Here is an 18,873-nt window from a genome sequence, read left to right as displayed (position 1 = left end):
GATATAACCTAGTGCCATGGCAAAGTGTATGTCTTGCTAAATAATACAATCAAAGCAATTATTTTACACTTACAATGACTGTTGTATACAATTTTAGATTGCCAGGACTATAATCACTGCGAGTTGTATTAATCACTTGAAACTGCAGGAAAAGGAAAATTTTCAGACATTATAAAAGTATAGTCATGTTAATTTGGCTCATGTTAATGGTATAGGGGAATGAAACTCCTTACCTACTATATATCCGGTATGAGTTTTTGTTCTCTAAAATTGAAGAATGAATTTTAGGAATGATGGAGTTTAAGAGTGGAATATATTTATTCAGAGAAGGAAAGCTTTTGTCTGAGAGACAGGAAAGGTCTGAGTGGGTTGCTAAATAGTCTGTCTTTTTGAGAAACTTGTATAGAGTTAAATCATGGGGTTAGATGGGTCCAGGGGAGGGGAAAAATGGGAATCTGAAAGTTAAGCATAAGGCGGGATAGAAATCTGGTCAACCAATAAGGTTAATTGCTCGGGTAAAATTGATTAAATTGGGAGCAAATGGGAGAGCAAGTCATAGTAAGTGGGCAGGTTTAAGAGCAGAGACTCTTCTTTTAGAGTGTTGGGATGGGGGCTCTTGATTTCCTCAGGGTGATCAGAGAACTATTTGGACTGTTGGTCCTTAGCACTTGGTTGTATTTAATTTACCTTTTGTTTTGAGATTTGGCCCACAGCAGGAGGTGATTGTCTCTTCCAATCAGGCAAGCAATCTGAACTTATTTTCTGGCTCCTTTGAGGGGCAAGCCTTGTTACAGGCAGCTGAGTTAGTTAGAAATATATAGCCAGGGAGACAGTCTCAGGTCCTAGAAGGCCAGCTAAGAAGTCCAGATACCTTGCAGCTATGGGGAGACAGATACCCCCTGTTATGGGACAGGCCCCAAGAGAAAATACCAGGCAAATTCATCCATATCCATATTGTAGCAAATAAAATGTACTTAATGGATGTAGTGAAATATCCAATAAAATTGAAAAAAATATTATCACAGTTTCTCTGTCATCACCAGTCATTTTCATCTTTCAACTATGTGGGGAAAAATAAGAGTAGCTCTTAGCAAATAGCAATGGTACAGTGCACAGTGTATTATTACACAGTGTATCCTGGATTAATTAATGCCCACTGCATTAATTTCCATTGGATACTCATGGCATTGAGCATGTGAATTATTGAGGAAGTAGATTAGCTTCATACATAGACAAGAATCAGTACTGCTAGGATTTTGTGGCCCAATAGAGAAGCCCAATGATAGGATTATTTCCAAAAGATGAAAAATATTTCCAAAAGATGAGAAGTATAAAACAAAAACAGGCCTTTATTCTGAGAACATGGAGAGAGATGACTGGCAACCCCCACTGCTGGAGTCCAGTGATCTCTCTGGCAGATACGTGGGATGAGGGTGTGTAAGTAGCCTTGGTTTGGGATGGAACCTAAAGAGGGAATTAGGGATGCACAGGTAGACCACTGGTCTTAGGTTTGGTGCCATAGGTAAATTCCCAGGGGTGGGAAGATGATGTCACAGGTAAATTCCTAGGAGTGGGGGAGATAGGGTCTTCCTGCTTCTGGTTGAGGCTTTCCTGGCTACAGAGTCCTGTCTGGGCCAAAACCCTTTCACAGAATATAAGAAAAAGTAGCAGTGTCCTTTCTATTTAAAGAATGTGGAGAGGAGCCTAAAGCCACCAAGTGTTTGCCTTTTTTCCTGAGGGATCATGTGATTATAGTGTATATAAGAAATTTGGTGGTGCTGGCACTGACATTGATATCATGAAAGGAGCCGATTGGAATTTTTTTTGGCCCCTGGGAAAGGAATGAGGAAGTTGTATTCAGGGAAAAAAGAGGAAGTAGCCATATGGGTAAGCATCCCTGATTTGACCTTTCACCCTGATGAACTACCACCATGATGTCTTGTAATTTATTCTAGGGCAAAACTCTTTAAAGTACATCCTTAAGTTTAAATTAAGAAATGAAAATAAAGAATTTTTGCTATTTATCTTCTCACATTGTTAGTGGTAAACAATTCATAAGGAAAATTTCCAGTCATTTCCTTAATGTACTGTAGATAGCATAAACAAAACTACAGATCCTTTCACTTTCAGAAAACAGAAGCAGCACTAAAAGGCAGGGATAAAGCCCTTCAATGCAAATGTCCCTTAAGAGGTGAGATCAACATTTAATAATACAATCATCTAATGATTTCTCTGACTTCAAAAAGAGAAAAATTTACACTGTTTTTATAGAGTATAATCATGTGGTTAGATGGTTTGAAGGGTGGGAAAACTGGGAAATCACAATGCAGATGGGCATAAGATGGGACAGAGCTATGGTAGCCAATAAGATTAATAGTGCAGGTAAAGTTGATTAAATTGAGAACAAAAGGGGGAAGGGAGTCACATAGAAAGCAGGCATTGTTAGGCAGCAGTGAATCTTGCCTTAGAGCTTTGGGAGGGTGACTACTGAGGTCATCAGGATGATAGGAACTATTTAGAATGTCAGTCTTTATAAAGATACATTTCTTTGAATGGTGACTCCTGACTTCCTCAGACTGCTAGGAAACTATTTAGAATATCAGGCTGTAGGATATGGATGAATTTGTTGATCTTCTGTCTTGAGGCTTAGCCCATAGCAGGAGTTTACCATCTTCTCCATAGTTGCAAGGTATCTGGGTTTCTGGATGGGCTCCTCAGAGGACCCAGCCCTGTCTCATTGCTAATCATAATTAACTAACTCAGCTGCACATAACAGTACTTTTAGGAAAATTGAATACAGATGTCTTGTGCTCTGGGTGAATGATCCGGGATGACAGTGTGCAACATATATACCAGTGTTGCCCCCTGATTCACTTGTTTTGAAATTTAGTTTTAGTTAATTTTTTCTTTTTATCTTTGAAATGAAATGGATTTGGAAATGAAAAGCCTGAGGTAAGGCACTTTTGTATACATATTCCTCTGTGTAGCTGAGATCAACACTGTTGAAGTCAACCAGCTTCAGAAGTCTCTGACTACTGTCTATCATTTGGGATCCTCTCTTGCAGGAAGGAGTTCCTTTCCCTGTTTATTTTTGACTCAGAAAGAATACAGTACAGCAGCAGTCAATCAGTGATGAAGAGGCGGGCTATATGAAATGTCCAATCAGGTGAGCCGTTGAAGGAAGTCTCTTCCTGCGTGTAGACATTGTTTACCTGTTTGGAACACAAAACTTGGAGCAGAATGCTTGCTGGATCTCATTTACTGGTTTCGAAGTCCTGTGGCCTGATTAGCAAAGCATCTGGGAGACCCTCTAGCCACGGAATGGTGAGGCTTTGATGGGAGCCCAGAAATAGGGTGGAATTGGGAGAAACCAGTTATAAGTGATTAGAAGCAGTTCTGGTGTCTATCGACACAGGTATTTAGTTAGCTTCAGCTCCTGAGGTCTTCTAGCATTGGCCTTGGGTCGTCCACTTTCCCTTTTTCCTCCTGGTGGGAACAAGGATGATTCTGTGTCCCCAGAACCCTGAATTAACTATGATAGCACCAGACTGGATCATCATCTTTGAAAATCTCTACTGCCCTGGCACCTCCACCATAGGGAGTAGAGGAAGGAGCTTGGGAAGCCCCTGACTCTGATGCATTTTGTAGCTGGAGCAGCAGTACTGAGCTTGGTCTCTGCTCTCATTCCAGGAATCAGCAATCTTGATGTTCTAAAGTTTATAAATGTATGTAATGTAATGCGGGGCCTCATATCCACAACGGATCTCCTAAACCTGTACATTTTTGTATTTATAGGGATTGCCTAAATTTATGGTATGTTCTCACATTTCCAACCTCATGAGAGGTGTTGGCAAAATCATGAGAATTCAGAGATGTGTAGTGATGTGCCTCAGTGGAGGAAGGCTTTCCAAATACCTGGTGAACTCCTGTGTATTATAAATAACAGTGCAAAGAATTTCTGAATGTACTTCATGTGACACATGTGTTCATAGACTATGTTTGTGAGAACAGACATAGAGGTCTGAATTTTGAGAAAAAAAAGCAGATATAAAAGTGTCATCAAGAGCAGGGTAAAGTGTGCTTGCTAAGGACAAATTTCAGAAAGGGGTGCCTGTTAAATTCTCACTGAAAAATGCCTAAATATATTCATTTGCATGAACATATAAATATGTGATATAATTCTGAATGGAAAAGAATATGGGTGTTATCTCTTAATTAAGAGCTAATTTAATAGCTTGGTTGATCATATACATTGTTTAAATATGAAAATGCTCTGCAATGGACTTTACTAATTTGTGTAAAGGAGATGCCCTAAATTGAAATTGTGCAGGGATATCAATAGTTTAGGCATGAAGGGTTTTCTGCTTAGGGTGGATCAGACGAGCATGGAAAGGGTGTGGAAGTGACCAGCAGGACACAGTGTGCAAATAGCAGGACATACAACAGAGAGGTCTTCACTGAACGTCAGGTAGTTCTTAGGGTAAGCATGCAGTTAAAGTTGAATTATGATATCTTCCTTGAGGTGAATAACACCAGGTCTGCTAACAATCAGTATTCCACAATCCTGTCAACCCACGAATGCTCTGTTCTTCACTTGAGATCTAGTTTTGATTATCTCAAATTATGACCCAGAATCATGAAGGTGAAATTTGAATTTTTTTTTGTACCAAGGATCGAACTCATGACCTCAAGCTTGCAAGATATGTTTTCATGCTGCTAGCTAAATACCCAGCTCTGAAAGTGTTTTCTGTATATTATGGATGATATCAACCTTGTTCCTCAGAAAATGTTGAATATTGTGGAATTTTTCTATATTGTATGGCTATAATTTTTAAAGCAAACCAAAGCTGTCTTATGCAGTCACTTTTCAAGTTTCACATTGTCTGTGGCATGTCCTAGTCAGGGTTTCTCTATTTCAGACAACTCTGTAACTTAGGTTATCCCCACACTCAAGGAAGTTCTCCTGCATCAGCCTCGCAAGATATATTTCTTATATCTGAATGGAAAGTGATCACTTGGTGACACTGAGCTATAATTTGAAGCTTGCACCTGGTTTCATTGTTTATAAGTTTTTTGTATACAGAAGTTTTTGATGAACATTTGAGTTATTATTTTTGTACCATATTTGATGTTATTTATGTTTTGTTCTGTGAAACCAAATTCAAATATCAAAATGCTGCTTAAGTGTATTAAGAACAAAGGACTCACTGGCCTAATTGAAATTTGAAGAGATATCATTTGTGGTACATCAAAGTGATTGGTGAGATATTTGTCTGCCTCTGTGCTTTATGGATGCTGGTCTTGCAGACTCTCACTATGAGCTCTGTATTAGAGACAGTGCACAGCGACTCTTGCAGTGACTCAGCATAATTATCAGTGCTTCTATTTGGCTGTTACATTAGCTGTGAGTTGCAATATAGCATCAAATTTGCTGTCTCAAAAAATTTGTGTATATACAAGAAATTAATCCCCAATATATGGAATTAAGTTTTGAAGAAATCAGTCTCCATTCAGCTGTTTTGTTTGGTTTTATTTGTTTACTTTAGTTTTGTTTGTTGAGACAGGTTTTCCCTATGTATATCAGCTAGATTTGAACCACTTTTGCAGTGCAGAATAGCCCTAACCTCAAAGCATCACTCCTCTCTCAGCCTCTTGAGTGCTAGGATTTTAGATATGTGTGTTTTTACCCTAGAAAATATTAAGGCTTGTAACTTAGCTGTGTTGTAGCTTGGCATAATGGATGCCATCTGGAGCTTTGCATTTAACTAGTGCCCTGTATTTCACCCAGAAAAATGGAAAGTCACTCAGGGTAGAAGTCCCAGGAGAAAAGCAAAATGATCTGTACACAAAGAAAAAAATTAACCTGCTCAACAAAAGAAGCAGAATACATTTGTCATCCAAAAATTTTTATAAGATTCTAGCTAAATGATTTCCAACAGGATCTTTTTGTGATTCTATCTTTTAAAACATCTCTAACTTTCCAGTTCAAAGCCTCTTGTTTAGATCTTGAAATGCGGGTGGGAGTTCTGTATACAAGTGGTCCTTAGATCAGCTTATGAAATTCCACATTTCTCAATTGGGTTCAAAATCATGTGGTGAGATAGTTTTAAAGTGGGTTAGATTACTGAGATTACTAAGGAGATAAATTAGCACAGTAGAGAAACAGAATATTAGAAATGTAAAACTGGCCTTTTATTTAAAGAATGTGGAGAGGAGCCCACAACCACAAAGGGTTTGGCTTTGTTTTTTCTGACTATAGGGTTATGGGGTATATGTGACTTTTGACTGTATGCTTGGAGGGGACATTGATGTCATGCCAGGAGCTGATGGGAATTTTATTTAGGCCCCTGGGAAAGAAAGAGGAAGTTGTAATCAAGGAAAAACCAGGACATGGCCATAATGGTAAGCATCCCTGATTTCACCTTCTTCCACCTTGAACTACCACCATGAGGTTCTGTAATTGTTTCCAGGGCAAAACTCTTTCAAATACATCCTTAGGTTTGAAGGAAGAAATCAAAACAAATAATTTTTGCTATATGTCTTCCTCCATGGCTGGTGCCAACCCATTCATAAGAAATATTTTGAGTCAATTCCTTAATGCATTGTCAATACCATAACCAAAATTACAGATCAGTTCATTTTCAGAAAAAGAAGTAGCCTTAAAGGCAGGGATAAAGGCCTTCAATGCTAGTATCCCTGGCAAGGTGAGATCAACATTGTGTGATACAAACTACTACTGATTTTTCTGACTTCAAGAAAGAGAAAAGTTTATACTGATATTGCTATAATGGAATGAATGTCCCGGTATACTATGTCTGATATGAGGTTTCTGTCATGTAAAGTCAAAGAATGAACTTTAGGAACAACAGAGATTAAGAGAAGAATAAACTTATTGAGAGAAAAAAAGCTGCCTGAGAGAGAGAAGGGGTCCTGAGCAGGTTGTCAAACACTGTCCTTTCTAGGGACCTTTATAGAGTAAAATCATGGGATGAAATGAGTTTAAGGTGGAGAAACCTAGGAACTCACAATGCAGATGGGCATAAATGAGACAGAGCTATGGTAGCCAATAAGATTATAAGTTCAGGTAAAGTTGATTAAATTGGAAACAAAGAGAGAAGGGAGTCACATAGAAAGCAGGCATTCTTAGGGGAAAGTGAATCTTCCCTTAGGGGTTTGGGAAGGTGACTACTGAAGTCATCAGGATGACAGGAACTATTTAGAATGTCAGTCCTTAGGATAAGGATACATTTCTTTGAATGGTGACTTCTGACTTCCTCAGAGTGCTAGGGAACTGTTTAGATTATCAATCCTTAGGATATGGATGAATTTGCTTATCATTTGTCTTCAGACTTGGCCCATAGCATGAGGTGTCAGTCTTCCCCATAGTGGCAAGGTATCTGGACTCCTGCATGGGCTCCTTGGAGGACCTAGCCATGTCTCATGCCAATATTATTTAAATAACTCAGGTCCCTATAACAGTACTGTTTGGAAATTGATTACAGCTGTCTTGGGCTCTGGGTGAATGATCTGGGGATGTCAATGTGCAATGTATATACCAGTGTTGCCTCCTGATTGACATGTTTTGAAATTTAATTTTAGTTGATGTATTCTATTTTCACTGAAATAAAATGGATTTGAAAATTAAAAGCCTGAGGTAAAGCTCTTCAGTACAAACACTCCTCTGTCAAGCTGAGTTCACCACTGTAGAAGAATGGCAGCTCCAGAAGTCTCTGCACTACAGTCTATCATTTTGGATCCTCTCTTGCTGGGAGGGGTTCCTTTCCCTGTTTATTCTTGTCTCAGAAGGAGGGCAGTACAGCAGGAGTCAATCAGTGATGAAGGTGCAGGCTATATGAACTGTCCAATCAGGTGGGCCATTGCTGGCTGTGACTTCTGTCTCTTTGGATGTCTCATCATGATTTACCTGTTCTGAGTACAATACTGGTAGCAAAACGCTTGCTGGATCTCATTTAGTACATTCAATGTCCTGTGGCCTGATTAGCAAAGAACCCAGGAGAGATCCTGGAGCCATGGAATGGTGAAGCTGTGGATGGGAACCCAGAAATAAGGTGGACTAGGTGAAACCAGTTACAAGTGTTTAGGAGTAGTTCTGGTGTCTGGAGCCTCAGGTATTTAGTTAGCTTTAGCTCCTGAGGTTCTCCAGCCTTGGCCATGGGTCATTCACTGTCCCTTTTGCCTCTTGCTGTTGGCAAGGGTGATTGGGGGTCCCAAGAACCGTGGCTCCACTATGACAGCAGCAGACTGAAGTATCATCTTTGAAATTCACTGCTGGCCTGGTAACTCCACAATCTTAGGCATTGAAATGACCTTGGGAAGACCCTAACTATGATGCTTTCTGTAGCTTGTAGAGCAGTAATGAGCTAGGTCTCTGCTCTCTTTCCTCAGAGTAGCAGATCTGGAATGTCCAAAGTTCATTAATGCCTATAATGCAGGGCCTCATAGTCACAATGGCTCAACTTAAACTTTCGCTTTTTTGTATTTATAGTGATCTGCTAAATTTATACTATGTTCTCATATTTCCATCCTCAGGACAGGTGGTGGCAAATGTCCTGAGAATTCAGAGATGTGTAGTAATGTGCCTCAGTAGAGGAAGGCTTCCCAAACAGCTGGTGAACTTCTGTGTATTATACAGAACAGTGCAAAATAATTTCTGAACATACTTAATTATTTATGTGGCACCCTTGCTCACAGACTAGGTTTGTGAGAACAGCCATAGAGTTTTGAAGTCTGAGAAAAATGAAGCAAATATGAAAGTGCTATCAAGGCCAGGGTAAAAATTTGTATAGGACAAATTCCAGAAAGGCCTACCTGTTAAATTTTCATTGAAAATGCTGAAATTTAGGCATTTGCATGGACATTTATACATGATATCCTACTAATGGAAAGGAATAGGGGTGTCATCTCTGAATTAAGAGCTGATTTAGTAGCTTGGTTGTTCATACACAGTTTAAATATGGAAATTCTCTTCAATGGATTTTATTAAGTGGTGTAAAGGGGAAGTTTTAAATAGAAATTTTGCAGTGATATCAATAGTTAGGCATAAAGAGTTTTCTGCTGAGAATGGATCAGAAGAGTGTGGAAAGAATGTGGAAGTGATTGACAGGATGCAGGAAGCCAATAGCAGGACATACAACAGAGAGGGTCTTCACTGAAAGTCCGGTAGTTCTTAGAGTAAGTATGAAGTAAAGTTGGGTTCTGATTGCTTACTTGAGGTGACCCACACCAGCTTTGGCAACAATCAGCATTTCACATCCCTGTCAACCAATGAATTTTGTGTTCCATGCTTGAGATCTAATTTGCATTATCATAATTATGCCCCAGTGTCATGAAGGTAAAATTTGTGGTTTTTTTTTGTTCCAAGGATTGAACTCATGACCTATGCTTTCCAGGCGGGCGGTGATGCCACTGAACTAAATACCCAACTATGAAAGTATTTTCTTTGTAGTACGGAAGACAACCACATTGTTTCTCAGAAAGTGTTGAATATTGTTGGAATTTTTCTGTATTATATGGCTATAGTTTTTAAAAACAAACCAAAGCTGTCTTATGCAGTCTCTTTTCAAGTTTCACTTTGTCTGTGGGATGTCTCAGTCAGGGTTTCTCTATTTTAGACAGCTCTGAAACTTAGGATAGCCCCAAATTCAAGGAAGAACTCCTTCACCCGCCTCCCAAGATATACTTCTTATATCTCAATGGACAGTGATCACTGGGTGACAGTGAGCTATAATTTACAGCTTGGGCCTGGTTTCATTGTTTATACATATTTTTAAAATATAGCTGTTTTCCACTAACATTTGTGTTATTAGTTATGTACCATATTGGATGTTATTTATGTTTTGTTCTATGAAACCAAATTCATGTTTCAAAATGCTGCTGAAGTATATTAAGAACAAAGTATTCACTGGCCTAAATGAGATTTGAGGGGACATCATCTATAGTCTATCAAAGTGATTGATGAGATGTTTTTTTCTTTTTTTTTAAATTTTGAAACTGGTAAAATAAAACAGAACAAGGCACAATAAGGCAAACTCAGATCATACTGTGAAATTGGTACACAACTTCACAACAGGTTACTGGGATAACAGTAATAGGTATCACAGTATATTTCATTATCTTTATAATAATTGTTCTTCAATCACATATATCAAAATGAGATGATATACAGAACATTATAGAACTTATCAAAACACAACATTGAATAGAGCAATACCATGATTCAGAATAGAGCAAAACAGTATTAAAAATATTTGCCTTCAAAGAGATAGTAGAAGGAAGTCCCCCTTATTTGTTATTTTCAACTTCCCAGAAGACACTCAGATTTGTGATTGCCATTTGCTAACGGGGGTGGGGGTGACAGGAGAAGAGGGGTAGGGGAAGTGGGATGTTTGATTCTAGGCCATGCATCAGTAGGTTCACTATTGCTTAGTAGGGAGACTGGCTGGTTGTTTGGTTTCACAGCGTCCGAAGTTCCAACATGGCACGGATCTCAGGAGCTGTTGCTGGTTCACGCCCTGGATGGGCTGCAGTCTGCCACACTGCCACCACTTACCAGGGAAGGCAGGTGCTTGCTTGGCTTCCCAGTTGATTGATGGGATATTTATCTGCCTCTGTGCTTTGTGGACGCTGGTCCTGCAGGCTTCTCACTGTGAGCTCTGCTTTAGAGACAGTACACAGAGAATATTGGAGTGACTCAGCACAAGAATCAGTGCTCCTATTTCACTGTTACATTAGCAGTGAGTTGCAATCTAGCATCAAATTTGCTGTATTCAAAAATGTGTATATACACAAAATTAATGACCAAGACATGGATTTAAATTTGAAGAAATCAGTCTTCATTCAGCCTTTTTGTTTGGTTTTATGTAAGTTTAGTTTTGTTTTATTGAGACAAGCTTTCTGTATGTATATCAGCTGTACTTGAACACCCTGTGGAGCCTAGAATTGCCCTGAACTCACCAAAGCCATCCTGTCTTAGCCTTTTGAGATTCAGATTTGTAGGGAAGAATTTAAGATATCTCAAACCTGGAATCTCAACCTTCCTTTGAGAAATACATGTATGATCCTTTAGGAGCCAGTGACCTTTGAGGATGTGGTCATGAACTTCAGCAATGAGGAGTGGGCTTTGCTGAGTCCATCCCAAAAGAACCTCTACAGAGATGTGGTGGGTGAAACCTTTAGGAACTTGACTGCAATAGGTAAGGATGAAATACTTTTGTCACTCATGCTGTCAGAATATTGTTTATTGCTCATTATTGCTGTTTCATTAAAAGAATGTGAAAATATTTTTAAAAATAGCTCAGATCTGGACCCATTATATCATAAATCTAAACAAAATCTATTAATTTGTATGTATTATACTAATGAGCACTGGTATTTCTATGTCTACAATTCAGGAAGACTTGGGGATATCCAGGAAGCTAAAAAAGAATGCAAGATTTACTGGAGATACTTAAGGTAATTCACACTCACAAGGAGAAGGAATGTTCCTGAGTAATTAGTAAGCAGAAGAATGGCAGCCAAAGAAATGAGGCACCATTCAATTTAATGTCAGCAATATTCTCTGAAGATGTATAAGCTAGGGTATGTGTAACGAGGGAATTAAATCATGAAAACATATGACATTGCATATAGACATGTATGAAAGGCATACACTTTGAGTTATGATATTCTGCCTTCAGTTTTTCTACCCATGTATACATGTGAGTACAACACATTCATTATCTAAAAATTACTAAGATTGCAATAGAATTTGAAATAAAATGGAGTGCTCATGTTTCCAAGCCATGCCCTAGAGAATCAGCCATTCTAATTAAAATTCTGAGTAATCTGTTGGAATGTTAGTGCACTCATTCAGAATATCAGTATGCAATTTTCTCTAGAAATTGATCCCCTCATACTTGTCCTGGATATATTTTTAAAAACTCAAAATCTGCATAAAATTTAGATACATGCTTACTCATATACAATGCAAATCAAGTTATAACAGATCAGGGCTTGAAGAAGCTTAGCTATCTATCACTGGACTTGTGGAGAAGGAAAATATTAATAGACTCTGTGATTGTGCATTCTTGTAAACCCAGCAAACTAGGAATCAGATTTTGCAGAATGGCAAATTCAAGTTCAAACTTCACAGCTTAATGATCAGTGAAAATCTCTAAAAACAGATTTAAAAAAAAGCTATAGATGTTATGCTAATATGTGTTGCTCATTCCCAGCATGGAAAAGAAAAAAAGTGTGTTATATAATCTCAAAAAATAAACAGTATAATGTCATTTGCCATAAGAAATAGATGGGTCTTTCTCCTAGCAATTCAGTGAAATAGCTGAGCTATAAAACCTAAAAGGTCACAGCGTTTCTTTTAGATGAGAAAGCAAAGTATAAATTGTGGAATGAAATGAAAGAGAGTCGATAGAGAAAAGTAAGACTGACCATATGGAAAAGGGAACTACAGGTTAAGGACAGAAGCGAGATTGTGATGGGGAAACATATCAGAATGATCTGTATGTGATACACATATGTACCCATGCCCAAAGTGAAGCTAAAGATTCTACATTTCAAAAGGTACCAAATTTTAAGATTTCTAAATGTGTACCAGTATTTTGGGAATGGTTGTTTTCAACATATCTTACAAGGCCATTCTGTTGCTTCATGGTCAGAATTTCTTAGCAGCCATTAAAAACAGAACTTGACATTAATGCAGTCATTAAACTGAGACCCATTTCACTGTCAATTTTTCTTTTTTTTTTTTAATTTAATGTAAGGAAAGACTAAACAAAATACAATAAGTAGAAATAATACTACTTTTAAAGTGAAAATAAACAGTAAGAAATCGCAAGACGATGATTACATATGGTGTTCATAAAAATAGTTAATCAAATACAAAAGTGAAACATGAAGTGGGGATTCAAACAGCAAGACTGCAAACAGTTTTGTTCAACTCTCCAAAAAAAGCTTAGTAATATCGTTATCAATCCTATATGTGATGTTTTTCTTTACAGAAATGACAAGCTAGGAAAGTCCTATGGACATACATCTTGGAATCAGTGTAAAGAAGTATTCCTTTGTACTGCAGAAGGTAATGTGAATGTGAAAGAAACAGAAGCACACCACAATGTTAAGATCCACAAAAAATATTGCAGTGGAGGGAAACCCTATGTATGTCAGCAATGTGGAAAAGGTTTCATCAAATATGGATATTATAAGCAACATGAAAGAATTCACACTGGAGAGAAACCATATGTATGTAAGCAATGTGGCCAAGCTTTTAACAGAAGTGCATATTGTAAGGTTCATGAAAGAATTCATACCATAGAGAAACACTATGTATGTAAGCAGTGTGGGAAAGCTTTTAACACACGGGCAGATTGTAAGAAACATGAAAGGGTTCACACTGGAGAGAAACCCTATGTATGTAAGCAATGTGGGAAAGCTTTTAACACACAGGGATATTGTAAGAAACATGAAAGAATTCACACTGGAGAGAAACCCTATATATGTAAGCAATGTGGAAAAGGTTTCTTCATCTCTGGTCATTGTAAGCAACATGAAAGAATTCACATTGGAGAGAAACCCTATATATGTAAGCAATGTGGGAAAGCTTTTACCACACATGGACAGTGTAAGGCACATGAAAGAATTCACACTGGAGTGAAACCATATGTATGTAACCAATGTGGGAAAGCTTTTAACACACGGGCAGACTGTAAGAAACATGAAAGGATTCACACTGGAGAGAAACCCTATGTATGTAAGCAATGTGGGAAAGCTTTTAACACACGGGGATATTGTAAGAAACATGAAAGAATTCACACTGGAGAGAAACCTTATGTATGTAAGCAATGTGGAAAAGGTTTTACCATCTCTGGACATTATAAGCAACATGAAAGAATTCACACTGGAGAGAAACCCTATGTATGTAAGCAGTGTGGGAAAGCTTTTACCCAACTTGGACATTGTAAGCAACATGAAAGAATTCACACTGGAGAGAAACCCTATGTATGTAAGCAATGTGGGAAAGCTTTTACCCAACATGGACATTGTAAGCAACATGAAAGTTCACACTCAAGATAAAACCAGTGTATATAAGTATCATGAGAATTTTTGAGCACACGTACATATTGCATGATGCATGAAATCTTCACACTGGGCAGAAAACTTATATATGTAAGGAATGTGGGAAAGGTTTCAGCAGAAATGCTCATTGTCCAATACATGAAAAAAATCACACTGTTGAGGAACCCTGTGTATGTGAAGAATGTGGGAAAGCTTTCACCACATATGGATATTGTAAAATACATCAATGACTTTATACTGATAAGAAACCCTATGTATAGAACAATGTGGCAAAGCTTTTACTGCATAGCGTCATTGCAAAACACATGAAAGAATTCACACTGGGAAGAACCACTGGCTATGTAAGCAAGTGGAGACACTTTCAGCAGCCATATTGTAAGTGAAATATGTGAAAAAACTCACACAAGCGATAAATTCTATGTGTTATGGGAACCCTCAGCACACATGATCATTGTTACATATCTGAAAGAGCTCACTTTATTCTATGTGGATTAACAATGTGAGAAATATGGCAATTCATGTTTGTTGTTAAATACATAGAAAAAACATCACTCTTCAGACAGTGTAGATCTAAGTTTACTTTAAAAATCCCTAGGAGAGCTGAAGAAATAATCAATACAGAATTTTGATGTCAATATTTCTTCACAAATTTTACAGAAATGACAAATCTGAGGAGAATCTCTACTCAAGTGCACATGTTGTATGGTTTTCAGTTAATGACTTGTACCTCTTTAGATTTTTTAAAGTGTCTTTGTGCTTCAACACGGCATCTTGTAATTAAACATGGTAAACTGAAATGGGATTTTCAATTTCAAGTATGGATAGTGTCTATGTCCTTAATATTTTGTCTTTAAATATTTTATATTTTTGTGAATTTTAATGTTGTTTATTTAAAGAGAAAAAAACAGAAAAAAGTGTAGAAATAATACAGAATTTCAGAAAAATAATAAGATATCACTAGTTGATTTGTTACATATTGTCATCTTAGAAGTAGTTGTTCAAGATATAAAATTAAAGCACACAAAGTGATATTCCAATAATGACACTGCGAACAGTTAACTTCTATGATCCAACAAAAACTTATTAATATGCTTATCTGTCCACACTTGTATTTTTCTTAAAGAGTGTAAGATTAAACATGACAAAACAGAAGATAACAGTTCATAAGAAAATAGTTTTTCCCATCTTCACATGCATTAAATATATACTGAACACTATAGATCTAAGCAAATAATTACAGAATGATGCAGGCTTTTTTGGTCTTCAAGACTTATTTTGAGGAAGTCGAAGATGACTACGATAATGTCTCTCATTCTCTTCGTAATAGCTGTCTTTATCTTTATGTATGCTCAAATTGATCATAAGAAACTAGACTAATATCACTCTGAACAGTGAATAATAGCATTCTGAGAAGGAGAAAGTTGAGGAATTGCCTAATAAAAGAAGGCAGAGGACATTGTTAAAAGTGATTAGACTCTGTTCCATTCTATATGATAGTATCAAGTTTGAAGACATAGGCAACTACTTTGAAGACAATAAGATTCACTAAGATACCCATTCTTGTTTGACTATTGTCTTCTTTGGAAGTCCTGTAATGTTTACAATGCCTAAGTTTTATTGGTCTTGTTCTCTACTGTTTTGTCCAACTTTATAATATCTAATGAGATAGACAATTCTTTTTAAGGAAACAAGGGACAACGTTGATAACCATTGTTGATAAACTTGTACTCTGTTCTACACCATGTGCTATGTCTATCCTTGGTATTGACTGACAGCTTTGTTTTGCAATATTTGACTTCTTCCCCCCCCAAAAAAAAGTAATAAGCACTAAGGAGTAATAAAATCCAAAATGTGTAAATTTTGTTGTAAAAAAGAGAGGGGAAAAAAAAGAAGAAAAAGAGCTCTAACGGATGTAACAGCAAGTGTGTTTAGGGGTGTTAAATAGGTGACTTTTTCAATGTTTTTGGATCATTGAACACAGCTGTTTGCAGTCTCCCTGTTTGAATGTCCACCTTGTATTCTTTGATACTGTGATTTGAGGAACTATTTTCAAGATGATAATATGTAATCTACTAACAGGTGATTTCTTACTGTTATGGTTTTTTTTGTTTTTTTGTTTGTTTGTTTGTTTTTTTGTAGTTCTGTATTACGTGTACCCTTACACCACCTTGGTTTGTTTTGTGTTTTTCTCTTTTTCCTCTTAAATAAAAAAAAAGATTTAAAAAAAAGTGTATCGGGATTTAAAAGCTACGGTAGTCTTATTGCTCTGCTTAGTTTGATTACATTTTGTTCTGGTCTGTCTATTTATATTAGACTTGAGCACACAGAGAGATAACCCCAAAACAGCAGGTTATACCATGGTAACTATCCTTAATTTCCTATTAACTTAAACTGAAACCTGGTATTACTTACATTGTCCTCTATGACTGATCTTCTTTGAAGCTGTTTTGTTTGAATGATATTTGGCCTTCACTGAATTTATTCACATTTGCTTTGCTTACTGGTATCAAGTCCAAGAGTAGAGGCAACTACTCTGAAGATGACAATATGTAAAAGATATTCCTTGGGGGGCTGTGGATTTAGCTCAGTGGCTTAAGCAACTGTCTGGCAAGTGTGAGGTCATGAGTTTGATCTCCAGTACCAAATAAATAAATAAATAAAAGATATGCATTCCAGTTTTGATTATTTTTTATTTAAAGAGAAAAAAGAAAGGAAATAAAAAAACGAAGCAGTAAAAATGTACACATACTACATAATTTCAAGAAAAAAATACAGTAAGAAATCACTAGTTAATAGGTTACTTATATATCAGCTGAGCGGAGGCCAGCCCTGCTGCTGCCTTTCCCACCCGGGGCCCATACTATGACCCCTGTGGACTGGAAGGTGTGCATTCAGCTGAGCGGAGGCCAGTCCTGCTGCCACCTCTCCCTCCCAGGGCCCAACTACCACCTCTGGGGACCGGAAGGTGTGCATCCAGCTGAGCAGAGGTGACTCTGGTCCGGCCCTGATACTGCAAATTGAGGAAGCTTTAGGTCTACCTGAGAGGAGCCTGGAAAGCCTCTTTTAATCCAGGGGCTCTGCTGCCCAAGGAGGGAGCTACTACAAAAGGAGTCCCAAGAGCCCAGGACATAAGAGTCAATTTACAACACAACCAGGGGAAACTCTGAAACAACACTTGAAACACAGTAATATAGGGAAATGACAAAATGAAAGACCAAAATGCAATCTCAAACACAAACCCATCCCCCCAAGAAAGCCTAGGAGCCATGTACATAGAAGAAAATACATGCCATATACCTGAAATACCTGAAACAATAGTAACAGAAATAAAGAAGCAGCTCTGGGAAGCTTTGAAGGAATTCAAACTAGAAATAATATATCAGGTAAAAAAAGAAATAATAAAAGAAATGAAGGAGATGCTGAACATATCTAAACAAGACACAGCTAAACAATTGGAGGAACTAAACAAAAGATTAGAATCTCTGGATGAACAATATAAGAAACAAACAGAATATATAAAACAGATGCAAAGAGATATACAGGAAATCAACATTGAAAGTTGTAAAAACCACCTGAATGAATGCGAAGATAGAATTTCGGACCTCGAAGACAAGACTGCAGCCAGAGAACAGGAAAGGAAAGATCTTTTAAAAATAACAAGAATCAAGAAATAACAATACAACACCTGCAAGATGATGCAAAGAAAAACAACATCAGGTTGATAAGGATAAATGAAAAAGAAGGAGACAATACAAAGGATGTCAAGAGGATATTTAGAGAAGTAATTGTTGAAAACTTCCCAAACATGAAATTGGAAACTTATATCAGGATCAATGAAGCATGTAGAACTCCAAATAGCCATAACCAAAATAAAACTACACCCAGATATATAATAATCACCATTCCAGAAATTGAACAAAAGTATAGAATATTAAAAGCTGTCGGAGATAAAAGACAGATCACCCATAAAGGAAAACCTATAGAATCACAGCAGAGTTCTCAACACAAACAATAAAGGCAAGAAGAGCATGGAGTGAAATATTTCAGACCCTAAAGGAAAATGATTTCTAACCTAGACTAATGTACCCTGCAAAACGGTCCTTCAAAATTGATGGAGAAATAAGATACTTCCATGACAAAGAACAGCTAAAGAAATTCATGATCACCAAGCCAACCCTGCAAAGAATACTGAAAGACAGTTTAGATACACATAAGAAAAAACCATTTAACAAAGCAGACAATCAAATAGAACAAAAAGATAAAGATGCAACAGCAGAAAGATAACATCTCACTAATAAACCAATATATAACACTTATAACCATTAATGTAAATGGTCTCAGCACACTAATTAAAAGAAATAGACTGGCAGAATGGATCAAGAAACAAAATCCAACCATATGCTGTATACAAGAAACACATCTAACCCAAAAGGATACTGACAGACTGAAAGTCAAAGGATGGGAAACAATACTTAATTCAATAGGAACTCAAAAAAAATGGGGGTGGTAGCTATTCTGTTTGCAGACAATGTGAACTTCAAACCAATAATGATCAGAAGAGACAAAGCAGGTCACTGCATATTGGTTACGAGAAAACTTCAAGAGGAAGAGATAGCTATCTTAAATATATATGCACCAAATTCCAAAGCACCAAGTTATGTAAAACACGTAACATCAGAAATGAAAAACCAAATTAGCAGTAATACAATTATAACAGGAGATTTTAACACACCATTGACAACAATGGACAGATCAACAGGACAGAAAATCAGCAAAGAGATA

At 37.2% G+C, this 18,873-nt stretch overlaps 1 protein-coding gene across 9 annotated transcripts in view; it reads left to right on the top strand.

Moving 5' to 3' along the window:
- LOC134474916 (zinc finger protein 20-like) overlaps nucleotides 1–18,873 on the top strand; it is a 148,476-nt gene that overhangs the window by 89,640 nt on the left and 39,963 nt on the right. For 3 of the 9 annotated variants that reach the window (XM_063243996.1, XM_063243997.1, XM_063243998.1), the window contains 4 exons: nucleotides 3,066–3,166; nucleotides 11,087–11,213; nucleotides 11,412–11,472; nucleotides 13,017–16,936. In XM_063243996.1, coding sequence (XP_063100066.1) covers nucleotides 3,155–3,166; nucleotides 11,087–11,213; nucleotides 11,412–11,472; nucleotides 13,017–14,088 — 1,272 coding nt within the window. In that variant the 5' untranslated portion in view covers nucleotides 3,066–3,154 and the 3' untranslated portion in view covers nucleotides 14,089–16,936. Of the gene's footprint in view, nucleotides 1–3,065; nucleotides 3,325–3,396; nucleotides 6,403–11,086; nucleotides 11,214–11,411; nucleotides 11,473–13,016; nucleotides 16,938–18,873 lie in introns of those variants that run through there. The other 6 variants (XM_063243999.1, XM_063244000.1, XM_063243994.1 and 3 more) reach the window with 4 other exon arrangements.

Source organism: Cavia porcellus, unplaced genomic scaffold (genome assembly GCF_034190915.1).
Source record: "Cavia porcellus strain 051 isolate PalLab524CR breed Dunkin Hartley unplaced genomic scaffold, mCavPor4.1 scaffold_43, whole genome shotgun sequence".
Lineage (NCBI taxonomy): Eukaryota > Metazoa > Chordata > Mammalia > Rodentia > Caviidae > Cavia > Cavia porcellus.
Note: the sequence above shows the minus strand (reverse complement) of the source record. Positions and strands in the feature narration are given on the sequence as shown.